General features: G+C 38.0%; 1 protein-coding gene across 3 annotated transcripts in view; it reads right to left on the reverse strand.

Moving 5' to 3' along the window:
• Nucleotides 1-23,089, reverse strand: part of COL4A6 (collagen type IV alpha 6 chain) — a 337,569-nt gene continuing 314,480 nt past the window's right edge. For all 3 annotated transcript variants that reach the window (XM_077478926.1, XM_077478935.1, XM_077478944.1), the window contains 12 exons: nt 20,525-20,632; nt 19,335-19,442; nt 15,806-15,877; nt 12,722-12,847; nt 12,374-12,484; nt 9,869-10,030; nt 8,958-9,056; nt 8,569-8,712; nt 8,043-8,159; nt 6,343-6,534; nt 4,278-4,564; nt 1-1,968 (listed from right to left, as the gene is read on the reverse strand). In XM_077478926.1, the coding sequence (XP_077335052.1) occupies nt 1,708-1,968; nt 4,278-4,564; nt 6,343-6,534; nt 8,043-8,159; nt 8,569-8,712; nt 8,958-9,056; nt 9,869-10,030; nt 12,374-12,484; nt 12,722-12,847; nt 15,806-15,877; nt 19,335-19,442; nt 20,525-20,632 (1,787 nt within the window). In that variant the 3' untranslated portion in view covers nt 1-1,707. The remainder of the gene's footprint in view (nt 1,969-4,277; nt 4,565-6,342; nt 6,535-8,042; nt 8,160-8,568; nt 8,713-8,957; nt 9,057-9,868; nt 10,031-12,373; nt 12,485-12,721; nt 12,848-15,805; nt 15,878-19,334; nt 19,443-20,524; nt 20,633-23,089) is intronic.

Raw genomic sequence — 23,089 nt, forward strand, 5'->3', positions numbered from 1 at the left:
TGTGAATCAGGGATCAATTTTATTTTAAATTTACAGAGTGGTTGTGTGCACTCCAGACCACTTTGTACAATGTTCCCTTCCACAGCACTGTTGATGGTGTGAGACATCAATTACAACCATTGTTAGGTGTTATGGCATGGTGGGGACCAAAAGAGGTTCATTGCAGTAGTAGAAAGTGAAAATCCCACACAGATTGTTATCTATGGAATACAGTACAAACAGTTCTGGAATAAAAATTATATAAAGTAAAATATAACTTGGTAGACATATAATCAACTAAAAAAAAAATGTACATTTCACTGTGGCATTTCTAACTTGTGAAGAGATCTCTGTGTAAAACAATGTTTATAATTACAAAATAAATGCACCAAGGCTACCTCGGAAAGACCAGGCTCTAGTGGTCAACAAATAGTCAGTTCTTCTCCGCAGAAGACTAAAACCATGGGGATGCTGCAAAAACTGCTTAATGACTGGCTTATCACAATATGAATCTACAGCTGTTTGATGTGGACTGCACCACCATACCTTATTGTACATCATGGTTTAATACAGCCAAAAACCTGTGCTGTTTTTTTAGTGCCTTTACAGTGTATTACTGGATTGGTGGGAATGATCCACTCTATTGAGGATCGGTGATCTCGCAGTGTGTGTGATGTTAATTGCACCATGACTATTAAAAATATTGCTGTACAATGGTGTTTTTAAGCAAACCTGTCATCTAACTAAAAACACAAAAATGGTGCCTGACTAAGCATCATACAATATAACACATGATTTTATATACTTTGTTTCTGTCTTGTTACATGTCTGCATCCGGTACTCATTTTCTGAGCAGCTAATATGGCTATAGTAGAGAATAGATAGTAGGAGTAGTGGTCTCCCAGGATAAGCTGCAGATATCCTAACTGTAATGATCACATTGGATTGGCATCACTTCTTTCTTAATACAATCTGCTTATTTACATAATGCTGAGGACATTGTGACATCGAAGCAGAGGAAGTGTTTAGGTATCGATGATGAAAGCCATTACCACACTGATGAAAGATTGTTTTTTGGAGAGTTACATGAAAGGACTGCTTGAGAATTGCTTACGGTGGAAACATAAAGTCATCGTTATAACCAAAGGATGCTTATATTTCCAGTTCTTCAAGGCCAAAGATGATAGGTGTAGACTGCTAATTTCCGCCATGAAGCTTCTTTTTTTGTCTTGACTGCGATGTACAACTGTTTTAGGGCTAACATTTATATATCACACACAAGTGGCTACAATACAGCGGTTGGGTTCTTCCAGATTACGTTGTGAACTCAAAGTTCCTTCTTTCAAGATTGAATTCCAGCTAGCACCACCGATGAAATTCAGTTGTCAGCATGAGACTATTATAGCACAGATTAAAATTTACAGAGGCCTTCCTGAGGTAGCCATGAATAATACATAATAATAAAACAAAATTAGAAGGTTAGCACCATTTCTTTTAAAATATTTCCTCTCTGAAATGTGACTGTCCATACTTCATTGTACGGCCTCTCACTTATCATTTGACTGATGAGTTTACAGCAGATATTCTTTGCTATTTAGTAAAAAAAAAAGTGCCTTATTGTAAGTTCCAAGGCAAATGCCTTTGATCAGCATGGCCAGCTTGTGTGCCTTTATATACACTGATGGAGGCTGGAAATCAAGGGAAGGAGTTCTTTGTAAAGCAGTCATGCTACAAGTTCTTCATGCACACCTGACAGCGGCTGACACGTGTTCGAAGTTGCCCAGATTTCAGCGTCTCAGAGGGGGGAGCCCCTACAAACTGTCTTGTTTCTTCCACAGTAGTCAGCCAGAAACTGTACTTGTTTGCAAAGTAGTGGCAGGTTCCACGAGCGCCATTGCATTCGATGAATGGAGTGGCCCGGAAGTCTTCCAGACATGAGCCAGGAGATACTAAGGACTGGCCGCCACCTTCTGCACCTGCAGCTGTGTGCTGTCAAAAGGATAATTGTGAATTATTTTTAAAAGGTACATAACAACAATGTAAGCAACACCACCTTATGCATTATAAATAGAATGTATTAAACAGAATTAAATCTCATGTCCAATTCATGGGCTATACAAACTATACCCGTTTTATTCAAAACTTTTAACTACTCTAAGCTTTTGAAATTAGAAGGCTTTGACAACTGGTCTGCCGGGGGCCTTACTTATATCCCACAGTTATATCATGGCCAGGTCCTCAAACATTTCCAAACTTTCAAAGAGGAATTTGGGTTATCTAACAGACGATTCTTTCAATATCTGCAGTTACCTCACAATATACAAGCACAAGCTACATATATTGCTTAATCTCGCACTCACCCTACTATACTTAACCAAAGGCTTTCTAAAGTATCTGTTCCTTTATTCTTGTTTCTTGGTTCTGTTTGTTTTTTTTTTTTCTTATTGTTTTTATTGGCCTGTTTTGGGCCTACAGTACTGTGAAAAAATATTTGCCCCTTCCTGATTTTTATTTATTTTTTGCATATTTGTCACATTTAAATGATTGAGATTATCAAACAAATTTTAATATTACACAAAGATAACCTGAGTAAATACAAAATACAGTTTTTTAAATTATTTCACTTATTAAGGGGAAAAGCTGTCTAAACATTCCTGACCGTCTGTGAAAAAGTAATTGCCCCCTAAACCTAATAACTAGACATGTGCAGAGTGAAATATTTAGTTTCGGAATTTCGTTCGAAAAATAAATTTATGTAGTTATTCCCGAAATTCGTTTTTATTTATTTTGTTTTTCGTTCAAAAATTGCATTTGTCCGAAAATCCACATGAATTATGGTCGAATCTGTCTTTGAAGGCTTATGGTGTCTTTCGAATGTATAAAGAAGATTCGATGGAGCTGTTAAACTCTATATAGCCTATAGGTGGGGCATTTGACTTGCAGCGCCATACAGTTTCGATGCTCCATCGGATATTATTATAAACGTGTGTGTAATAACGAATATAGCAGCAACCCATTGTGAGAGCAACATGGAGGCATTGGAGGACGTTCCTGGGCCATTTACAAGTGTTTCTGTATATATATTATATGCTCGTTCAAACAGAAACTGGTGGACTGGTGATAACGATCACTGATCAGACAGGTAACAAGATTCTATAATAATAAATCCCCCCCACAACACAGGCAGCCTCTGAGGCTATCACAACAACACTAGCAGCCTCACTAGTATCACTATAAGGTTCTCACACTAACACAATAGCAGCAGATTATTAGGAAAAAGTTAAGTTGAACTGTAGCTTGCTTCACTATTGTTCTGCTGCTGTGCTTATACTTAATAATAATTCAGGTTCTCTGACAAGTGACAATTCAAATGGACCAGCTAAGATTGACTGTCTTCTGAAATGATTCAGTGTGTGTGTCTCTCTCTGCTAGCAATCGCAAGTGAAAGTAAGTTGGCTGTACGTGTGTACTTAGTTCTAGCTATTTTACTCTTTGGTTACAATCAGCCAATAATAACATTCATCATCATCATTATTTTTATTTTACTTCCCCCACCCAATTCCAGAATATTTTCTCTCTGTCTAATCTTTTCTCTCTATGTCGAATATTTTCTCTCTGTCTAATCTTTTCTCTATATAATCTTGGACTAATAGAGCTAAGGTTAGGCACATTCGACCACAGGTTCAATAGACACAGATTGTTATTGTCAGAGTCACGTCGAATCTCCTATTCTATATCGAACTGTTGTAACAACAAAAACGAAAATAAAACATTTATTTATCTTGGATCTTTCGTTTTTCGGATTCTGTGCTTTCGTTATCGTTTGTCAAAACGAAAACAAAAATACCTGAAATTCGGACGAAAACGAATGCACATGTCTACTAATAACTGGGTTGTGCCACCCTTTGCGGCAACAACTGGAATCAAGCGCTTGCGATAAATGACAACGAGTCTTTCACATCGCTGTGGAGGAATCAAACGTGTGGTGTTCCTGTTTGTGTTGGGTAATAAAAGTATTGAAAAAGATCCATTGTTCAACATACCCAATTAAGTGTATTTGGGGTACCTTTACATCTTGATACACACAACTCCTGGCTGATTAAATTTCAGTAAAAAAAAAAAAACAATCGAGCTGGATATTATTAACACATTGCTATTCTTCCTTATTTCTATGTTCAGATCACTAATAAAGATTGTTTGTCAATTGCGGCATGCATGCAGGATTAAACTACTGATCTATGTCCCTTTACATATATCTGCTAAAGAAATACATAAAGCACCCCAATCAGTATACTTACCATTAGGAAAGAATATCCTATCCAGAGGCTCCTCCAGCCATCAGGACATTGTGGGATGTTGTTGTCTTGGCTGTGAACTGCAACAGCCTGGGAAGGAGCTTCACACACAGAGCAGCGGCTGATGTAGCTTTTAATCTGAGTGCTGGCCACGGGCATCATAGGAATAGGAGCCGAGGTAGACAGCCAGTAAGACTTGTCATTTCGGCTGGCATAGTAGCAGACTTCATTGATATTACAGTACACAAAAGGCATTGTGCTAAATCTGGGCAGACAAGATCCGGCAAGACCTAGAATATAAAACAGATAGTTTTGAGATTGACAAAAAAAAAAATACACTACACTTAAAACTTAAAGTGGTTGTAAAGGCTGAAGTTTTTTTTACCTTCATGCATTCTATGTGTGCTGCCCCCAATACTCACCTGAGCCCAATCCGGATCCAGTGATGTGCATGGGAGCAGGGGCTGTCCTGAGTCTCTCTCTCCTTATTGGCTGACACACTGCTCTCAATCATAGTCTGTGAGCCAATAAGGAGAGGGGCGAGACACAGCTCTATGTGCCTTATGGGTGCATAGAGCAGGGCTTGTGAGTGAGCACACACCAGTGTCCCCATAGAAAACACCTTGCTATTGGGGGCGCTTGGCAAGGGGGAGGAGCCAGGAGCACTGGCGGGGACCTGGGAAGAAGAGGATCGGGGTGGCTTTGTGCAAAACCATTGCACAGAGCAGATTAGTATAACATGTTTGTTATTTTAAAAGAAAAAGTAACAAACCTATAATTCACTTTAATATATCAAGCCGATCAAGCATTGATCCTGCTCACATTCTTTGGACCTGTTCCAATTTTCTGTGTGAATTTTCTCATATAATCTGTACAGGTATCTGCTTTGAAGTGCTAAATGAGATCCCTGTATCTAAATATGTTTTATTAATCTGATAAACAAAATGTGATTTCACTGCTTTTATTGTTATAGCAGAAGACAGTGAAGAGTTCATTGAAGGATTTGAAGTAATAAGCACTAGTTAAGTTTAGAAACTTCTCCATAAAGAAGAGGTCCATCACCTACAGGTCACTAACAAAAAGATGAGGTCTTACAGAGTGGTGTATGATTATAGCTATACGCTGAAGCTTTGCCAGTATAATAGCCAGCCTGTTTGTATCTTTTTTTTTGTATAATTTAAACTCAACACCCATTTACTAAAGTTGACATTTGACGTTCTTCTTCTGTCCTTGTAGATGGGAGTACAACTAATGCCCTGTACACACGATCAGATTTTTCCGACAACAAATGTTGGATGTGAACTTGTTGGCGGAAAATCCGACCATGTGTATGCTCCATCGAACATTCGTTGCCGAACTTTCCACCAACAAATGTTGGCTAGCAAGTTCTCAAATTTTCCGCCAGCAAATTTTTTTTGTCAAACTTTCCGATTGTGTGTACACAAGTCTGTTGGACAAAAGTACATGCATTCTCAGAAGCAGAAGTGGCCGGTCTTGTAAACTAGCATTCGTAATGGAGAATTAACATTCGTGACGTGGCAAATTATGAAATCTCCAAATGCAGCGCACAATTCTCTTCTTCTTTAGTGGGCTAATAATGAAGCTGCTTTGCTGGTGATACTGATGGAGTTATTGCAAACACATTTTCAAAGGCTTTTTTGATAGTGATATCAAGAAGTCAAGTGATCAGAAGATATTGAGAAGTCAATATCAAGTGATATCAAGAATAATAATAATAGCTCTAAATGAAAAACGTAAAAAGAAAAGCACAAATCAAAACTACTAACACGAAAATAGAAGAAGGAGCCCAAAGGGTGACGCTAAAGAGCTGAAAAACCATGTAGTACATCTAGTACGTCACTATGTTCGGAAATTGTTGGCCAACATTTGTGTGACCGTGTGTATGCAAGACAAGTTGGAGCCAACAACCTTCGAACAAAATTCCACGGTTTTGTTGTTGGAAAGTCTGATCGTGTGTACAGTGAATTAAAGTTAACATATTGTAAATGCATATATGACATCACATATCATTAGCTATGCTTTCCCCAGTAGCAGAGAATTTACTCACCCAGATCTTGGTTGTGAGCCTTTTCTTGCCCTTCTACATATAGCAAACTGTAGCCATCCCAAAGCCTGTTCATTCCGACTGGACACTGAGGAATTGTTTCAGCCTGGCTGTGTTTCACCAAAGTATAGCCAACACTTATACTCCTTCCAGGCATACCAGGCAATCCACTGGTGCCCTGTCTTCCTGGAGAACCTGAAAACATTGGTAAATGTCAAGTATGAACTTGTTGAGAAGAGAATCTTTGGGGTAAATTCTATTTTTCCCCCATACTCAATAAGCTATACTAATTAAAGTCATATAACTAAACACATATCAATACATCTATCAGACATTATGAACATATTTCTTGGGGCGTGGAGTGCTCTTCTGGTAGCACACATTATTCAGAGGCGTGCAGTTGCTATTGTCTGTCATGAAATCCCTCTTTTTTAATCAGATAGTATGTTCGTACTACAGTTGCTAATAAGTGCTGACTAGTGACAAATAATGGCTGCAATCACTAGACGTGGAAGCAGATTTTTATTTGACACAGGATTTGGGGCTTGTTTTAGAACGGAACTAGCATTAAAATTCGCATTTCTCCTCAATGGACAGAACATTCCTACTCTAAAGCTCATTCGTATTTTCTAAAGCTTAGGAAACATAAATCACAAGATCTCTGGCAACCAGAAACATTGTGTTTTTTTCATCACTAAAGAGTTTGGTAAATCTACTGTCTCCAAATCAACAGACCCTCTCTAGATTTACAGTGAGAGAGCAGGATCAGCAAGACACGGCAGATAGTAAGATAACTTACATTAAAGTGTTACTAAACCCAGGACCCTACATTCACTATGTTTGGTCTCCCGCAGTACACAGAACATGGAAATGCAATTATTTTAGTAAATATAAACTTCTACAGTAAATACTCTTTCTCATCAGCAGTATATAGCAGTCTTGTGGCTTCTATCAGTGCCCAGCTGAGCACTGGTTAAAGCTTGTAGGAGGAGCTTTAATTTTCCTCTGACTGTCCTATGAGGCTGCATAACCCCTGACTTTCTGTCTGGATAGTGCTGATTGGCCCTGAGCTGATCACATGCACCCTCCCCCCAAAAAAAAAACTTTCTAGCAACACATATCAAACTGAGCATGTGCAGAGTGCCCCCTAGGGCTTTGTTCTATCAGCAGATGGATTGGAGACAGTAAAAGAAGGGGAGGATCAGAGAAGACAGGATCAAACAGACCGTTTACACAATGCAGAGGATTAACCCCTAAGGTTCCACAGTGAGTATAACAAGCATGCTTTACTCCATGTACAGACTGATTTTACTGTTGTGGGTTTAGTAACACTTAATCAGATCTATTTGCATATATGCATAAAAAAATCATTAAAGGACAGCAGTTTCTCTTTAACCGCTATAATACATGGTTTGTTTTGTATTAATTAGTAGAAATGCATCAGCCTCTTACTAAAAAAACACCTAGTCTGCAACAATTGGATATAAATGTGTTGATAATGAAACATTGATCAATAAAATGTTGCTGTCATGCTACAAAATGAATTAAATCCTCCTGCATAGTGTAGGCCTAAAAGTTTAAGATGGGTATGAACACGAACATATTTTCATTATATGATCAATTTTAACAAAGAAGTGGTTTACAGATTAACATTTATGGGGTGGGGACCTTAAAAAAACAATGTTATCTAAAAGGGACATTACCTTCAAACCCTGAGGGTCCTGGAATACCTGGTTCACCAGCGTCACCAATAGATCCTGGCTGACCTGGTGATCCATTCCTTCCCATCTGCCCTGGGCGACCAGGAAAGCCTTTGCTGCCTGCAGGAAAATTAACAGGTATAACAGTGGTAAGAGACAACAGACAAAGGGAAGGTAAGAGAAAAACAATAACGAACTAGTACTGACTGATAATTCTGTCTATAAAACATCGGTCTACAGAGCCAATATGTTCCATATACATCAGTCCCATTGTAAATTCTGCAGCTTTTTTAATCAGATTTTTTAGATTATAAATATAATTGGGGCTGAAGAGACAATGGATAACTGGCCTGGACTACCAGGTGACAGTTCAGAAAGTTACCTTCTAATTCTTAGGATACAAATTGTAATTTTGTCAGATGGACTACATAACCTGAACGAGTGCAAGGTTATAGTGCACTAACCAAAACAATGTGATAAAATTTAGCCTACATAAGTACATAAATATTTGTTAACTCATCTTCCTTACCGGGAGGTCCTGATGGTCCCGGTTGACCTCTATCACCTGGCCCACCATCAAAGCCATTGATTCCAGGGAGTCCGGGAGTTCCAAAAGAAGGATCAAAATAATCTAAGGGAGGTGGACCTGGACGCCCCGTCTGGCCTTGAAAACCTGGAAACAAGTTACTTGTATTTAATGGCAAACTTTTTGGCAACATATCACAGAGGAAATGGCAAAAGTAATTCACACAAGCAAATGTTTCCCAACAAAACAACATTTTCAGTCATGTGGCAAGTAAAGCAGTATCTTTTGTAAATTTTAAGTTGTCATAACAATACATACCAAAATGTTTGATGCACATAAGTACCATGAAAATATCAATTGTATACTGTATGTAGTAATATAAACATATATACCTTGGTTCCCTTTTTCTCCCTTGGGTCCAGGATATCCGGAATCTCCAACAGGGCCCTCTTTTCCTGGAGTCCCAATGAAACCTGGATCACCTCTTAAACCTAAACAGAGGAATACAAGCAACTCAGAGGAAATTGGCAACTCCGTAAATGGCAATGGGGAGCAATGGCAACCTGAATTTACCTCTGACAATTACTAAATGTCCATGGAAATAGTTTTTTGTTTTTTCTATTTCGCCTACTTCTATACAAATATGTAAATATCCAAATTCGTACACACCATGTAAAAGCGGATATGAGTAAAAAGCACTCCATGAACGAAAGAGGCATACCTTTCAATAATTTGCCTGTCCCCAATTCATAGATAGATTTTCATTCACGAAAGCTACAGTAAGGCTTCTATGAATGGAGGAAGGTGCAGAAAGGGCGGAATAGTTGGCACTCTTGAGTGCCTGTCGCAGCTCTCTTGGCTCTATTAACCCCTGTAGCACCAAACGATTACTGTTGTGGGGATTGGAGGATAGACGATTTAAACGTCAGCAGCAGCCATCAGCACAAGGGACACTTCACACTGATAGTAAGTACAGTCCCTTGTGCTGATTTAAAAAAAAAAAATGTTTGGCTAAACTTTGTCTTTAATTCCCTTCTATGTAGGTGCCCAAATCACTTTTGTTTGGTTAAAACCTCATAACCATGCAACTATCTCAAACCATGAGTTTTGTACAGTTTTAACTTTCTGGATCTCTGGACAGAAATGTATGATCAGCTTATTAGAGCCCTGACAGTAATCTATTTGAAGTTTCCAAACTCCAGAAAATAAGCACATGCTTATTTTTCTAGCATCATGCACAGGCTTTACACTCTAGTAAAATATGAAATGCCTTTGGTACCTAAAAGGAATATCGTATACTCACCCTTCACGCCAGGAGCTCCAGGGCTGCCAGGATTTCCAGGGTAACCCGGATCTCCCTTCGTACTACCTCTGCCTGGTGTTCCTGGGAATCCAGGATCTCCTGTGTCTCCTTGATTGGAACCTGGACCAGGGGGGCCACGTGGTCCAGGGCGTCCTGGCATTCCTGGAATTATAATATATAATATTTTTTATTCAGAAAGCAAGGTTTATTGAAGTTGCATACATACAGTCCAATGTAAATGACAGGAAGGGAAAATGCCAGTGTATACAGCCAACCACTTATTAAGAACAGTGTCCAGTACCAGTAAAAACTACATACAAACACTGATTCGGCTCATATAGAGTAATAAGACTAACAAATGGAGACTTCACTAATTCTCAGCTCAAAGTGCAAGCTACCTTGACCCTGTCACCCAGGGAAGTGTGGTTAAAACCATGTTAATTTGAGGAATTACAGCCATCTATGTAGCACCAGATGCAGGAGTGCGAGACATGGGGTGGCTAACAAAAGCTCCCATCGTTTTTATAACTTTACTGGGCATCTACAGTGAAGATAAATTAGTCTAACATATCGTAAGCTATTCCCCATAGCACATATCCACTCCTTCGTATTGGGGGTTCTCCAATTTTCAATACCGGAGAATCAGTTTATGGGCCTGGAAGAATGCTTTAGATAGTGCCTCAATCTGATGTGTTGACAAGTTACCATTATCAAGTATACCTGGTATATATTGCTTCGGTTCTAGTTTGGAAAACTGAATTTAGAGTGTCTACCACCAACTTCCAATACCGGTGTAAGTTGGGGCAGCGCCATAGCATATGAATGCAATCCCTGTGATCCCTTTTACATTTGTTACAGGGTGAGTCCTGTCTTAGCCTCATGGTGTGTAGTTTAACCGGGTATAATTAACTCTTAAAAGGATATACATTTGGGAAAGCTGGTGAGATACATTTAGGCAGCTAAGCCACACAGACTGTAGTGTTGCTTCCCATTGATCCTCTTTGAATACCCTAAGGTCCTTCAAACTGTGCTGACCTTACATGGATAGCCCTCTAGATAACTGTTCAATAGCATGGTATAATATTGAGAGAGAAAACCCTTAGTGTACATGACAGATTGCATATAATTAAATATGTAAGAAGAGGGCATATGCCATAATGCAGATGGTCCCTGTGCCTTTAACACATTGTAGTTGGTAGTGGTAGAATAACATAGGGCTCAGCAGATTATGGAGAAATTGTAAAATTTCAAAAGTAACCAGTTTGCCGTGATCAAAAATGTTACATAGGTGGGATATGTTTGCCACTTAGCTGAATGCTGAAGTTTGGCTAGTTCTGGAGATGTAAAGTTGTGCAAGATGGGACTATAGCACGTGGACCCTGTTACGTTCTGTAATTGCTTGGCCTTGCCCTAATTTTTTTGGAAGAGTCTTTATGTGGGGTATGTCTTGTTGGGCTTACACAGTAATTGCGACTCAAGACCTTCTGCTAGGGAGTGAGCCTTGGTGTGATGAGGAATAACCTGAATAGCGGATTTGCCCACCGAATCAGATTAGAATAAGGATTAATTCCCTGTCGTTGGTGTCAGTGGAGGGAATTGTGTCCTATCATTGGTATCAGTGGGAGGAATAGTGTTCCATCATTTAGATCAATGAGAAGAATAACGTTCCATCACTGGGTACTCGTGGGAGGAATTGGATCTCATCATTGATGCTAGTGAGAGGAATAGTGCCCCAAGGATTAGCTAAATGCAAATAAAGGGCCACAGTTTGGAGACCACTGCCTTAAAGTGTTAAGCAGGAGATATCTTTGAAAAATAGATGAAAAAATTTAGTAAAAAATGTGAGTAGAGGGCCCCAAAATCATTGTATACCTACTAATATAACAGTAACAGGATCCTTCTATATATTTTTTTCTAAAAAAACTGCTAATCAGTTGCCTTTAAAGTCCCTCAGTTTTTCCTTGAGGAGGTACTCTATATATAATATTTATTAATAATTAATATATATAATATTTATAATGAATGACACTGTAATGGACTGCACATCGAGCTGGGGCACTGCCTTGTAGAAATGTGTGTTAACACATGCATTTTAGTGCATATTGCTAAAACACAAACGTGTAAATAGGCCCTAAATGGTCCTCCATCAAGATGATCTAATAAGAAGAAATAGTAAATATACTATACTGACCCTCCCTATTTAACCAAGTGCTCTTTTAAACAATAGACTAACTTTTCCCATGTAACGCATAACACATAGTTTCACAGAACATTTTTGTGTACTGGTGTGTGAGTGTGTAGGAGTAGGGAAAAGAAGGGGAAGTGCATATCATTAAAAAAAAATAAAAAATAAAAATAATCAGAATATATTGATTTTGAAAGAATTAGCTGAAACCTCTGCAAAAATGTCTACATAAATACATGGTCAAACAGGATTTATCTTATTTACTCTACACATAGGCAAGGAAATTCAGCTTATGCAACACATAATTAATTTAATCATACCCCTCTCTCCATCTAGTCCAGCTGGTCCGGGGTCTCCAGGAAATCCAGGTATGACATTGGTTACTCCTGGTGGGCCAGGTAGTCCAGGAGGTCCAGGGAGGCCAGGAAAGCCTAAAAAAAAATCATAACCAAATGCATTTGTAATGAGAAAAAACATTGAATACCATATGTAACAAGTGTGTGACACATTACAAAAAAATTGTGTCTGTGGCCGTCTCTTCTTCCATGTTAATTTATTTGACAACGCAGTTTACAGCAAAAACAAGGGTCACAATGTATTCTGAAGCAAATACATTCTTACAAAAAAAAGATGAGAAATTAAAAACAAAATGTAAGCTCTCGCCTTACCTTGATCTCCACGATTGCCTTTTCCACCATTAAATCCAGGTTGTCCAGGTACGGTGTTGGGAGATCCTTTTTCGCCTTTAGGACCTGGAAATCCAGGTGAACCCTGCCGTCCAGCTTCACTTAAGCCTTATTTGGTTAAACAATTAAAAATTTGAAAACAAAGGCCATAGTCATACTGCAGGTCAACATATGAACTATTCATTCATGTTCTGATTATGAGTCAATTTGATTGTATTAGATTTGTTCAAAGATATGGACCATTTAATGCCGGCCATACATGGTTCAAATTTCAAAAGAATTTTCTTTCGAAAATCGTATCTAAGAATTTTCGTACGAATTTCGCACCATTAGTGGGCTGCAGCAATGGCCAATTTTCGCGCGGCAATGAAATTTGAGGAACTGGACATGTTGGAATTTTTTGGAAAAACAAACGTTTTTCTAATCAATGATGGGAGAATCGTGCAAGAAATGTAATAATAATAAAAAAAATGCGCATGTGCAAGAAAAGGAAATTTACAGAGAGAAAAGAAGATTCGCGGCCATGAAAATTATTTTCTGTAGCAACATGAGGTGAAATTGAAGGCTTGGTTGGCCGAATTTCGAAAATCAATGGTGGCATCATCGGATCACAAAAAAATACGAACTTTCTGATTTTGAAAAGAAAATTGGTTTCGAAATTCGACCGTGTATGGCCTGCATAACTCCTCAAATTAAAAACAGCAACTCAACTTCTCCCAGAGAACAACTGTCTAGTGGTAACTTCTCAGTGTTTGAGGTTTGGGCAATATTACCTAAATTGATTCATAGTTGTCAGTCTATTTATCATGAAAGTGATTGTAAACCTTCATTTTTTTTTCATTAACCACTTGACAACTGGGCACTTAAACCCCCCTCATGACCAGACCAATTTTCAGCTTTCAGCGCTCTCACACTTTGAATAACAATTACTCAGTCATGTAATACTGTACCCAAATGAATTTTTCATACAAATAGAGCTTTCTTTTGGTGGTATTTGACCACCTCTGGGTTTTTTATTTTTTGCAAAAGAAATGAAAAAAGACCGAAAATTTTGAAAAAAAAGCGCATTTTCTTAGTATCTGTGATATAATTTAGCAAATTATGAATTTTTCTTCATAAATTTTGGTCACAATTTATACTGCTACATATGATAAAAATAACCCAAATTAGTGGATATTATTTGGTCTTTGTGAAAGTTAGAGAGTCTACAAGCTGTGGTGCAAATCATCAAAAATTGATCACACCTGATGTACTGGTGGCCTATCTCATTTCTTGCGACCCGAACAAGCCAGGAAAGTACAAATACCCCCCAAATGACCCACTTTTTTTAAATTAGACATCCCAAGGTATTTAGTAAGATGCATGGTGAGGTTTTTGATGTTGTAATTTTTTCCCCACAATTAACCCCTTCCCTGCCAGTGACATTTTTACAGTAATCAATGCATCTTTATAGCACTGATCGCTGTAAAAATGCCAATCAAAATTGTCCAACATGTCCTCCATAATGTCACAGTCCCGATAAAAATTGCAGATTGCCGCCATTACTAGTAAACAAAAAACTAATAATAAAAATGTTATAAAACTATCCCCTATCTTGTAGACACTATAACTTTTGCACAAACACAATATATACGCTTATTGCGATTTTTTTTACAAAAAGATGTAGCAGAATACATATCAGCCTAAACTGAGGAAAAAAATAGTTTTTATATATTTTTGGGGACTATTTATTATAGCAAAAAGTAAAAAATATTGCATTTTTTTCAAAATTGTCACTCTTTGTTTATAGCGCAAAAAAATAATTTTGTTTGGGTGCTACATCGCATGACCGCGCAAAGCGACGCAGTGCCGAATCGCAAAAAGTGCTCTGGTCAGGAAGGGGGAAAAATCTTCCGGGGCTGAAGCAGTTAAAGTGTTTGTTAAAACTATTTTTTTTCTATGGTCCTCTGATATAGACACGTATGCTGACTCTGGTGTCAGGGCTCAGCAGCCCTGATACATCGGAGTCAGCGCAAAGAGGGGAGGGTAGAAACTGTCAGGATCAGCCAGGTATTTCAAGTGTTACATGGGGCCAAATGACACAGCACAAGCACTGTGCTGTATAACATGCTTTAAGGGAACAGGATTTATTTTTTAATTTTTTGGGGTTAACACTTTACGTCTAAGAGCTAACCAAACTGTATTACATAAAATACTCTGTGCCCCAGCCAGGTCCAACTCTCTCCCCCACTCATAAAAGCCCTAGATGTGGGCAGTCTCTTTGCATCATCATATACAATTAATCCTGCATTGTATGTAGAGGAGGCTGGAGCGCAACCATAACTGGGAGAGCCTTGTGCCCCATACATGCAGTCGGATTTTCTGACGGAAAATGTGCGATCGGATCATGTTGTCAGAAAATCCGATCGTGTGTGGGCTCCATCAGACTTTTTTCGTCAGATTTTCCGACGCACAAAGTTTGAGAGCAGGATCTAAAATTTTCCAACAACAAACACCGATCGTTTAAATTCCGAACGTGTGTAGACAATTCAGACAGACAAAGTGCCACGCATGCTCAGAATAGACTAAGAGACAAAAGCTATTGGCTACTGGCCTCTTTATAGTCCCGTCGTACGTGTTATACGTCACCGCGTTCTGAACGATCCGACTTTCCTACAACTTTGTGCGACCGTGTGTATGCAAGACAAGTTTGGGCTAACATCCGTCGGAAAAAATCTGACGGATTTTGTTGTCGGAATGTCCGACTGTGTGTATGGGGCATTAGAGAGGGGTCAGTGCCTAAAATGAAAAACAAATATATTTTTGCCATCTTTGCCCATTTCTCAGTCTATGTTAATAACCTGAGCAGGCTATTTATTAAAACATTTTACCAAATAAAAGTTTATATGTCCTTATAAACAAATCAAAAATTACTTAGGTATGCAAATTACAGAGTTTTTGCTCAATTTTGGTCTGGGCGTCTAAGCATCAATTACATTTTGTCATTGAGAGCTTATGCAACTGTTAAGGTTTTTTTCTGTTTCATAAACTAATGAAATAACTGATTTCAGAAATCATGGTAATTACCAGGTGTGCCAGGTAATCCTCTTGTGCCAGGCAAGCCATTTAATCCATCCAGCCCAGATAAACCAGGGAAGCCTAAAACAAACAGAAAAGTCACATTTGTTGCTGTAATAATAGACCAGAAATACCAGTGAAAATCCTAATATGTGGGGATCATGGTAATCATAGTAATAGTTGAACTTCAGGTGAAAAAAAACAAATTTACAGTTAAAAAAGCCTCCACCTTCTCCTTTCTTTGAGAAAGTCTTTTTGGGTGAAACATGTCAGATGGACCCCGATTGAGTGACGTCACCGTGACTCGTGACTGTGCTTGGATGAGTTGGATTATACAGTGTTTACTGCTGCCATTGTAAGTGCATTGTCCTGTTATTAAACATGTTTTAAGCTTACTGCACCATGAAGCTCCTCCTTTCTTATATATATGTGGATGCTGTGGCTGTGAATACCGTTAAATTTAGTATTATGCTGATGATCCATGCTGAATGACCCTTTGAGCAGAGTTGTTTTTTCTTATACATGACAGTCTGCACTGATGATCCATGTTGGATGGATGGTCCTTTGAGCAAGCTACGGAATGTTGCCTTTTTCATAAGCGCATTTAGATCTCCAGTGCTGAGATCTATTATATTTGGTAAGCAGCTTAGCATGTCCGGTTTTCCTCAAGCACTTTATTGGAATATTTTTTTGCAACTGTGAACACTTTTCATCACTGGATTTCATTGCTCATTAACTGGGACTTTTTTTGCATGATATTTTTTGGGACTATGTTATATATCAGTTTATTAATTTTTTTGATTGATTTTATTTTTTTGAATGTATTACATACATTCTGCACTTTTTTTATTGGACAATTTGTTACATATATGCATTGTTTGGGACTTTGTTATATAGGTGCATCTCCAAAAATTTGAATATCATCAAAAAGTTAATTTATTTCAGTGATTCAATTTAAAAAGTGAAACTCATATATTATATCGATTTCTTACACATAGAGTGATATATTTCAAGCATTTATTTCTTTTATTTTGATGATTATGGCTTATAGCTACTGAAAACCTTAAATTCAGTATCTCAGAAAATTAGAAAATGACATAAGACCAGTAAACAAAAAAGGATTTTTAATACAGAAATGCTGACTCACTGAAATGGATGTCAATGTACAATATAGTATGCACTGAATACTTGGTCGGGGTCTGCATGAATTACTGCATCATTGCGGCGCAGCATGGAGGCACTCAGCCTGTGACACTGCTGAGGTGTTATGGAAGTCCAGGTTGCTTTAATAGCGACCTTCTGCTCATCTGCATTGTTGGGTCTGGTGTCTCATCTTTCTCTTGACAAAACCCCACAGATACTCTATGCCAGTGATGGCAAACCTTGGCACTCCAGCTGTTTTGGAACTACATTTCCCATGATGCTCATGCACTCTGCAGCGTGGCCGAGCATCATGGGAAATGTAGTTCCAAAACATCTGGGGTGCCAAGGTTCGCCATCACTGCTCTATGCAGTTTAAGTCAGATGAGTTTGATGGCCAATCATGCACAGTAATACCATAATCATTAAACCAGGTATTGGTACTTTTTTAAAAATTCTTTATTTACAGAATGCGGTTTGTACAGAGTGACAAATTAACACATATATCACCCTACAACAATCAGAGATAAACAATGTAAATAACTTTTCGAGAAGTCCACTTGGAATAGTGAAAAAACATGTATGGTTTCTTACTGTAGTTATATTAGATCAGGAGTCTGTGTCTAAGGACTCCACAGTATTTGATGCCTGTAGTAGAAAAGATGTAGCTGGATAGCCGCACTCCGAATTATTCAACTTTATTTAAAAAATGTAATTAAAATCATAGCATCTAGGCTGATAAACAGACTAACTGCACAGCCGCTGACATGTTTCACACCGAACACGGTGCTTAGTCATAGGGTTACTCGTTAGAGTAAATAGCCGAGATCCAGGACATAATGGAGGCCGGCATCCCAAGACGTCGCAGGGTGGCTAGGAGGAAAGTCCAGTTCACCCTGCCAAACGCCAGTTCGTCATCTGTAGACAGCAGGATGAATGGGGCTTTGAGTCGTTTAGCCATTTCTACAATATCTATTGTCCTGATCGTGTTATCCCGAGGTTCCCTATTGCATATGCATCCAACCTGGTCCAGGGGGATTATACGTTGGAGAACAGACCCCAGTCTTTCGGCTAAAATTTTTATGAATAACTTTAGGTCACAGTTAAGCAGTGAAATAGGCCTGTAGCTCACACAAAGAAGATGGTCTTTTCTCAGGTTTAGGTATAATGGTGATTTTTCGGATTTCTGAATTTAGAATTTTTGGATTTTCTGATTTCCAAATTTTCAGATTTCCAAATTTTGGATTTTCAGATTTCCAAATTTCAGATTTTTGGATTTCCAAATTTTCGGAATTCTGAATTTTCGAATTTCTAACTATTAACTAGAAAAATCTAACTATTAAATTATAGGTATTAGAATTTCCTTTCAAATTTGGCTGTTAGTGAATGTAACAAGTACAAATTAATCCAAAGTTACGAATTACCTGAAATAACAAATGCCGCATCTAAACAAATGGAACAGAGCAAATTGAATAATAAATAATTAATAATAATAATAATAATAATAAGGTTTTATTATTGTTATTTATTATTATTAGACTGTTACATTCCATTTGTTTAGATGCGGCATTCGTTATTTCAGATCATTTGTGACTTTGGATAAATTTGTATTCGTTATGTTCACTAACAGTCAAATTTGAAAGGAAATTCCAATTCCTATAATTTAATAGTTATTATTTCGAATTAAACTGATTTTCTTTCTTTTTTTCAGATTTTAAAATTTTCGGGTTTTTGAATTTCCGAAAATCCGAAATTCGGAAATCTAAAAATTGTAAATTCGGAAATCCGAAAAATCTAAATTCATAAATTCGTAATTTTGGAAATTCTGAAATTAGTAATTTCGGAAATTCCGAAAATGGAAAAATTCGGAAATTCTCAAATTTCAGAATTAACGAATTTGTCAAAATTCGTTAAAAAACGAATTTTGAACTAAACAAATTGCACATGTGTAACAATTTGTCTGGAGTTCAACGTATAATGGATTCAACAGGAAAAATAACTTTCCATCCTAGTAACTGCTGACTAGTAAGCTTCCTCCACTCCTTCCAAATGCTGGTTAATGTCTGTGCAGCTGCTTGGCAGCCGGTCTTATGCCTCCAATAAACTCACACAAACAGAGAAGACAAATTTGAAGGAAGCCCAAGGGTTCTGCTTTAACTTAACTTATGAATAACACCGCTGTAGAATGAGAGGTCCTTCACATGGGGCTGCACAATATTTTAATATACTTATACTATACTATTACACATTATATTTTTCCAATCATAAAAACAGGTCAGAGTCTTCCCTCAATAAGTTAGTAATGTAATACAAGTTGGGTTAGTTTTAAAAAAAAATCTTGGGAAATTATAACACCAGTTATAAAACCAGCATTGCTTGTGCATTGATGTCACACTACCTTTAACACCGGGGGCTCCTGCAGGTCCGGGGAATCCTGGTGATCCAGGTAATCCAGGTGCTCCTACTAACCCTGGGCTTCCTTGAAATCCCTGAAACCCAGGAGATCCTAAAAATAAGAATACAAAGATAATTAAAACTAGAAAAGTTACAATTTCTGGGGAAATTGTGTGAAGTGTTCTTGCCTCCCCCTACTGTAGTGGCTTGAGTAACTGTTGTGTTGTTGGAGTAGCTGGAGTAACTGTGAAAAGTGTTAAAAAGCTTACTATTTTAAAAAGTATAAATAGTAGTAAAAAAAGTCGAATAAGTCCCATCATTAGCTGAAAGAGCTGAACATTTTTTTTTTTCAAAAAATTGTTTTTCAAAAATTATTTTTTTTCAACATTATTTTTTTTTTAATTATTAATTTTTTTTAATTATAATTTTTTTTTTCATGGGGTGGTCATAATGTTTTGCCCAATAATGGGGCGGTCATAAATTATTTGGCTGATCATGTTGTGGACATACTGGTTTGGCTGATCATGTGGTGATCATAATGTTTTGGCTGGTCATAATGTTTTGGCTGGTCATGGGGTGGTCATAATGTTTTGGTTGGTCATGGGGTGGTCATAATGTTTTGGCTGGTCATGGGGTGGTCATAATGTTTTGGCTGGTCATAATGTTTTGGCTGGTCATGGGGTGGTCATAATGTTTTGGCTGGTCATGGGGTGGTCATAATGTTTTGGCTGATCATGGGGTTGTCGCTTTTTGTCACCTCCCACTCTAGTTTTGAACATTTCGCCATTCATTCCTATGGGACAAATTTAGCTGCAAAAACGACAATATTTCGTGAACCATTCGGCGAAACGTTCCACAAAGTAATAGCACACCAATCAGAAACAATCCGTACGTTTCGGTGTATTAATGTCTATGTTGTGTAAAAGCTGTGGGAGGAGTTAGGGTGGTAAATTTGGCTATAATAATAATATATATGTGAGATAACGGTAAGTGGTCTTGCTATGCAAGAACACTTAAAAATATGAATTGTTCATTGCACAGCATACATTTACAGTAGTACTTAACAGTCAAAGTGGTTATATATTCTATGTCAATATTGCTTTAATTTTAAGACATGCATTACCATCTAATAAGAACTTTTACACTTTAAATAAGTCCAGAACATAGTTCCTGGTGACAAGGGAAGCATATTACCTTGTTGCCCTGGACGGCCAAAGTCTCCAGCCATGCCTTTCACTCCAGGGCTTCCAGGTCTTCCATTTGGTCCAGCATCTCCTGAGAATCCGTTAAAGCCTCTTGAACCTGTAAATGAAAAAATAAAAAGCAGGAGTCATTAAACTTATAACATCCTAAACAACTTAACATTTAAAACCCTAAAGAGTCTTTGCAAAGTTTAAGAAAGTATGTGCTCCTATATAAAAGGCATATTCACTGGGTACCCTGTAGACTGAGCCATCTAATCACAAGTATCATGGGTGTATTATTAATAGTACTTCAGAAGTGCCCACAGTGGCACATCTACCACCCTACTCACTGGCTGATTATCTCTGACCAAAAAAACATAATGGATAAATCACCTATTGCTATCAAGATTGCATTTGTCTGCCTTTTCACCTGGTAACTCTGCAAAAAAACACACCAGCTGTCCCTGGGTGGCCATGGAAGGAATAGTATTGGGAAGTAAGCTGCGCTGGTCTATTCATCCCTACTGTGCTAATTTTCATGCCATTGTGCACCAAACACCTAATGCATAGATAGAAGTTTGACATAGATATTGATTTGAACTGCTTTCTGACCAATTTTTGATAATGATAATTTCTGAATCCATTTTAATTCATAATCTGCTCCCATTCACTGAGTGTGGAATTTATTTTTGGTGTCCGCATTTGATGAATGGGTGGTTTAAAATGCACGGGAGTTCGAAGGGAAATTTTCTTGGAATATCCTGAGTGCATTATAAGGATTGATTGACATCTGTTTTCTGATTGTTTTAAATATGATGCTCTGAAGTTTTCAGTTACAAAATGTTTTCATTTTGAATGGGGTTTTCCAGTTTACAATTCCTAAGTAATAAATTGCACCCACCCACCAGATGTGTTGTTGCCCGCATTTGATGAATGGGTGGTCTAGAGTGGTCCTTTAAATTTCGTGGTAAGTCCCCATTAAAAACAAGTTATGATGTACATGGGTCCGCGTATAGCAAGTGTTTGATATATTTTGAGTACATTATAATTGGGAATAATTAACATTTCTGAGCACACTAAGCCCTTGTACACACGGTCGGAGATTCCGACAACCAAATCCGTCGGATTTTGTCTGTCGGATCTTGTCCGAAACTGTTGTATACACACGGTCGGACGAAGTTGTCGGAATGTCCGATCGTTCAGAACGTGATGACGTTATTTCATTATGATGGGACTATGTTCAGGCTAGTAGCCAATAGCTTTGATGTAGGAATTTGATCTGAGCATGCGTGGCACTTTGACCGATCGGAATTCTCTACACATGATCGGAGTACGTCCGATCGGAGCATTATTTCGGAAAATATTTCCGGCAAGTTGGAAAATTTGGTCCGATGGATGTTCAGACGGAAACAGTCCGATGCAGACCACACACAGTCGGAATATCCGACAAAACGCTCCGATCGGACACATTCCGTCGGAATCTCCGATCGTGTGTACAAGGGCTAAGAGATTATTTGTTAAATGTATTTTTTAAATGGTCTTTGGTATGTCGGCGGAGGGAGAAAGTTCCCGCTATAAAGATGGCGTTCTTGAGTTCAGACGTCCTTCCACTCTGTGAGGACATCAAATACTGAAATGCGTCAGACCGGGCTAGGACGCTGACATCACCAGACACACTGACATCGTACTCGTGGCTCGGGAGTCCTGGCCAGAGATGATAGGGCTACACGACTGAGCTTTGCTTTGGGGATGACACTTTGAAATGTGAGTGGATGTATATATTTTAAATATTTTAAATAAACACCTTGTCTTTAAGATATTTTACATTTTATTTACTTATTATGAAAGCTTCCTTTTTCTATCCTCCTCTCATGTATGATGGTGATCTATACGAGAGTGATTACTAAGAAGTATTTCTTGAGTGGATTTATCAACTATTGAGTGAAACTTTTTTGATGTTGGAATGCATAGTTGCAGGTCTATAATTTTACGAGCCTTTATTTCTGGTGAGTGAAGCTAGTAGTGACAACGGTGGAGGATTGCACTGGGTATGTGGTGCACATTGGCATGAAAATGACTATTAAGGAATCAAATCAAGTCTGACACAACATATGGTTGCTTTGGGACTGTTTCACACATATGGCCTTTTTTCTTGTTTGCTATATTTTGCTGGCACTTTTACATGAGTTTTGTTTTGCACCAGCACTTTAATAACTTAAGGACTGGAAGGATTTGCCCCCTTAATGACCAGGCCATGTTTTGAGATACGGCACTGCACCGCTTTAACTGACAATTCTGCGGTCATGTGACTTTGTACCCAAACAAAATTTATGTCATTTTTTCCCACTAATAGAGCTTTCTTTTGGTGGTACTTGATCAACTATGCGGATTTTATTTTTTGCGCTAACAAAAAAAAAAAGCTAATTTTTTTTACTTTTTTGTTATAATAAATATCCCAAAAAACAATTTCTTCATCAGTTTAGGCCAATATATATTCTATTATATATTTTTTTTAAATTATACCTAATATTCGCAATAAGCATATACTGATTGGTTTGCGCAAAAGGTATAGCGT

This window comes from Lithobates pipiens, unplaced genomic scaffold, assembly GCF_037356315.1.
Source record: "Lithobates pipiens isolate NorthernLeopardFrog02 unplaced genomic scaffold, aLitPip1_a1.2 Scaffold_1, whole genome shotgun sequence".
NCBI classification, from domain to species: domain Eukaryota; kingdom Metazoa; phylum Chordata; class Amphibia; order Anura; family Ranidae; genus Lithobates; species Lithobates pipiens.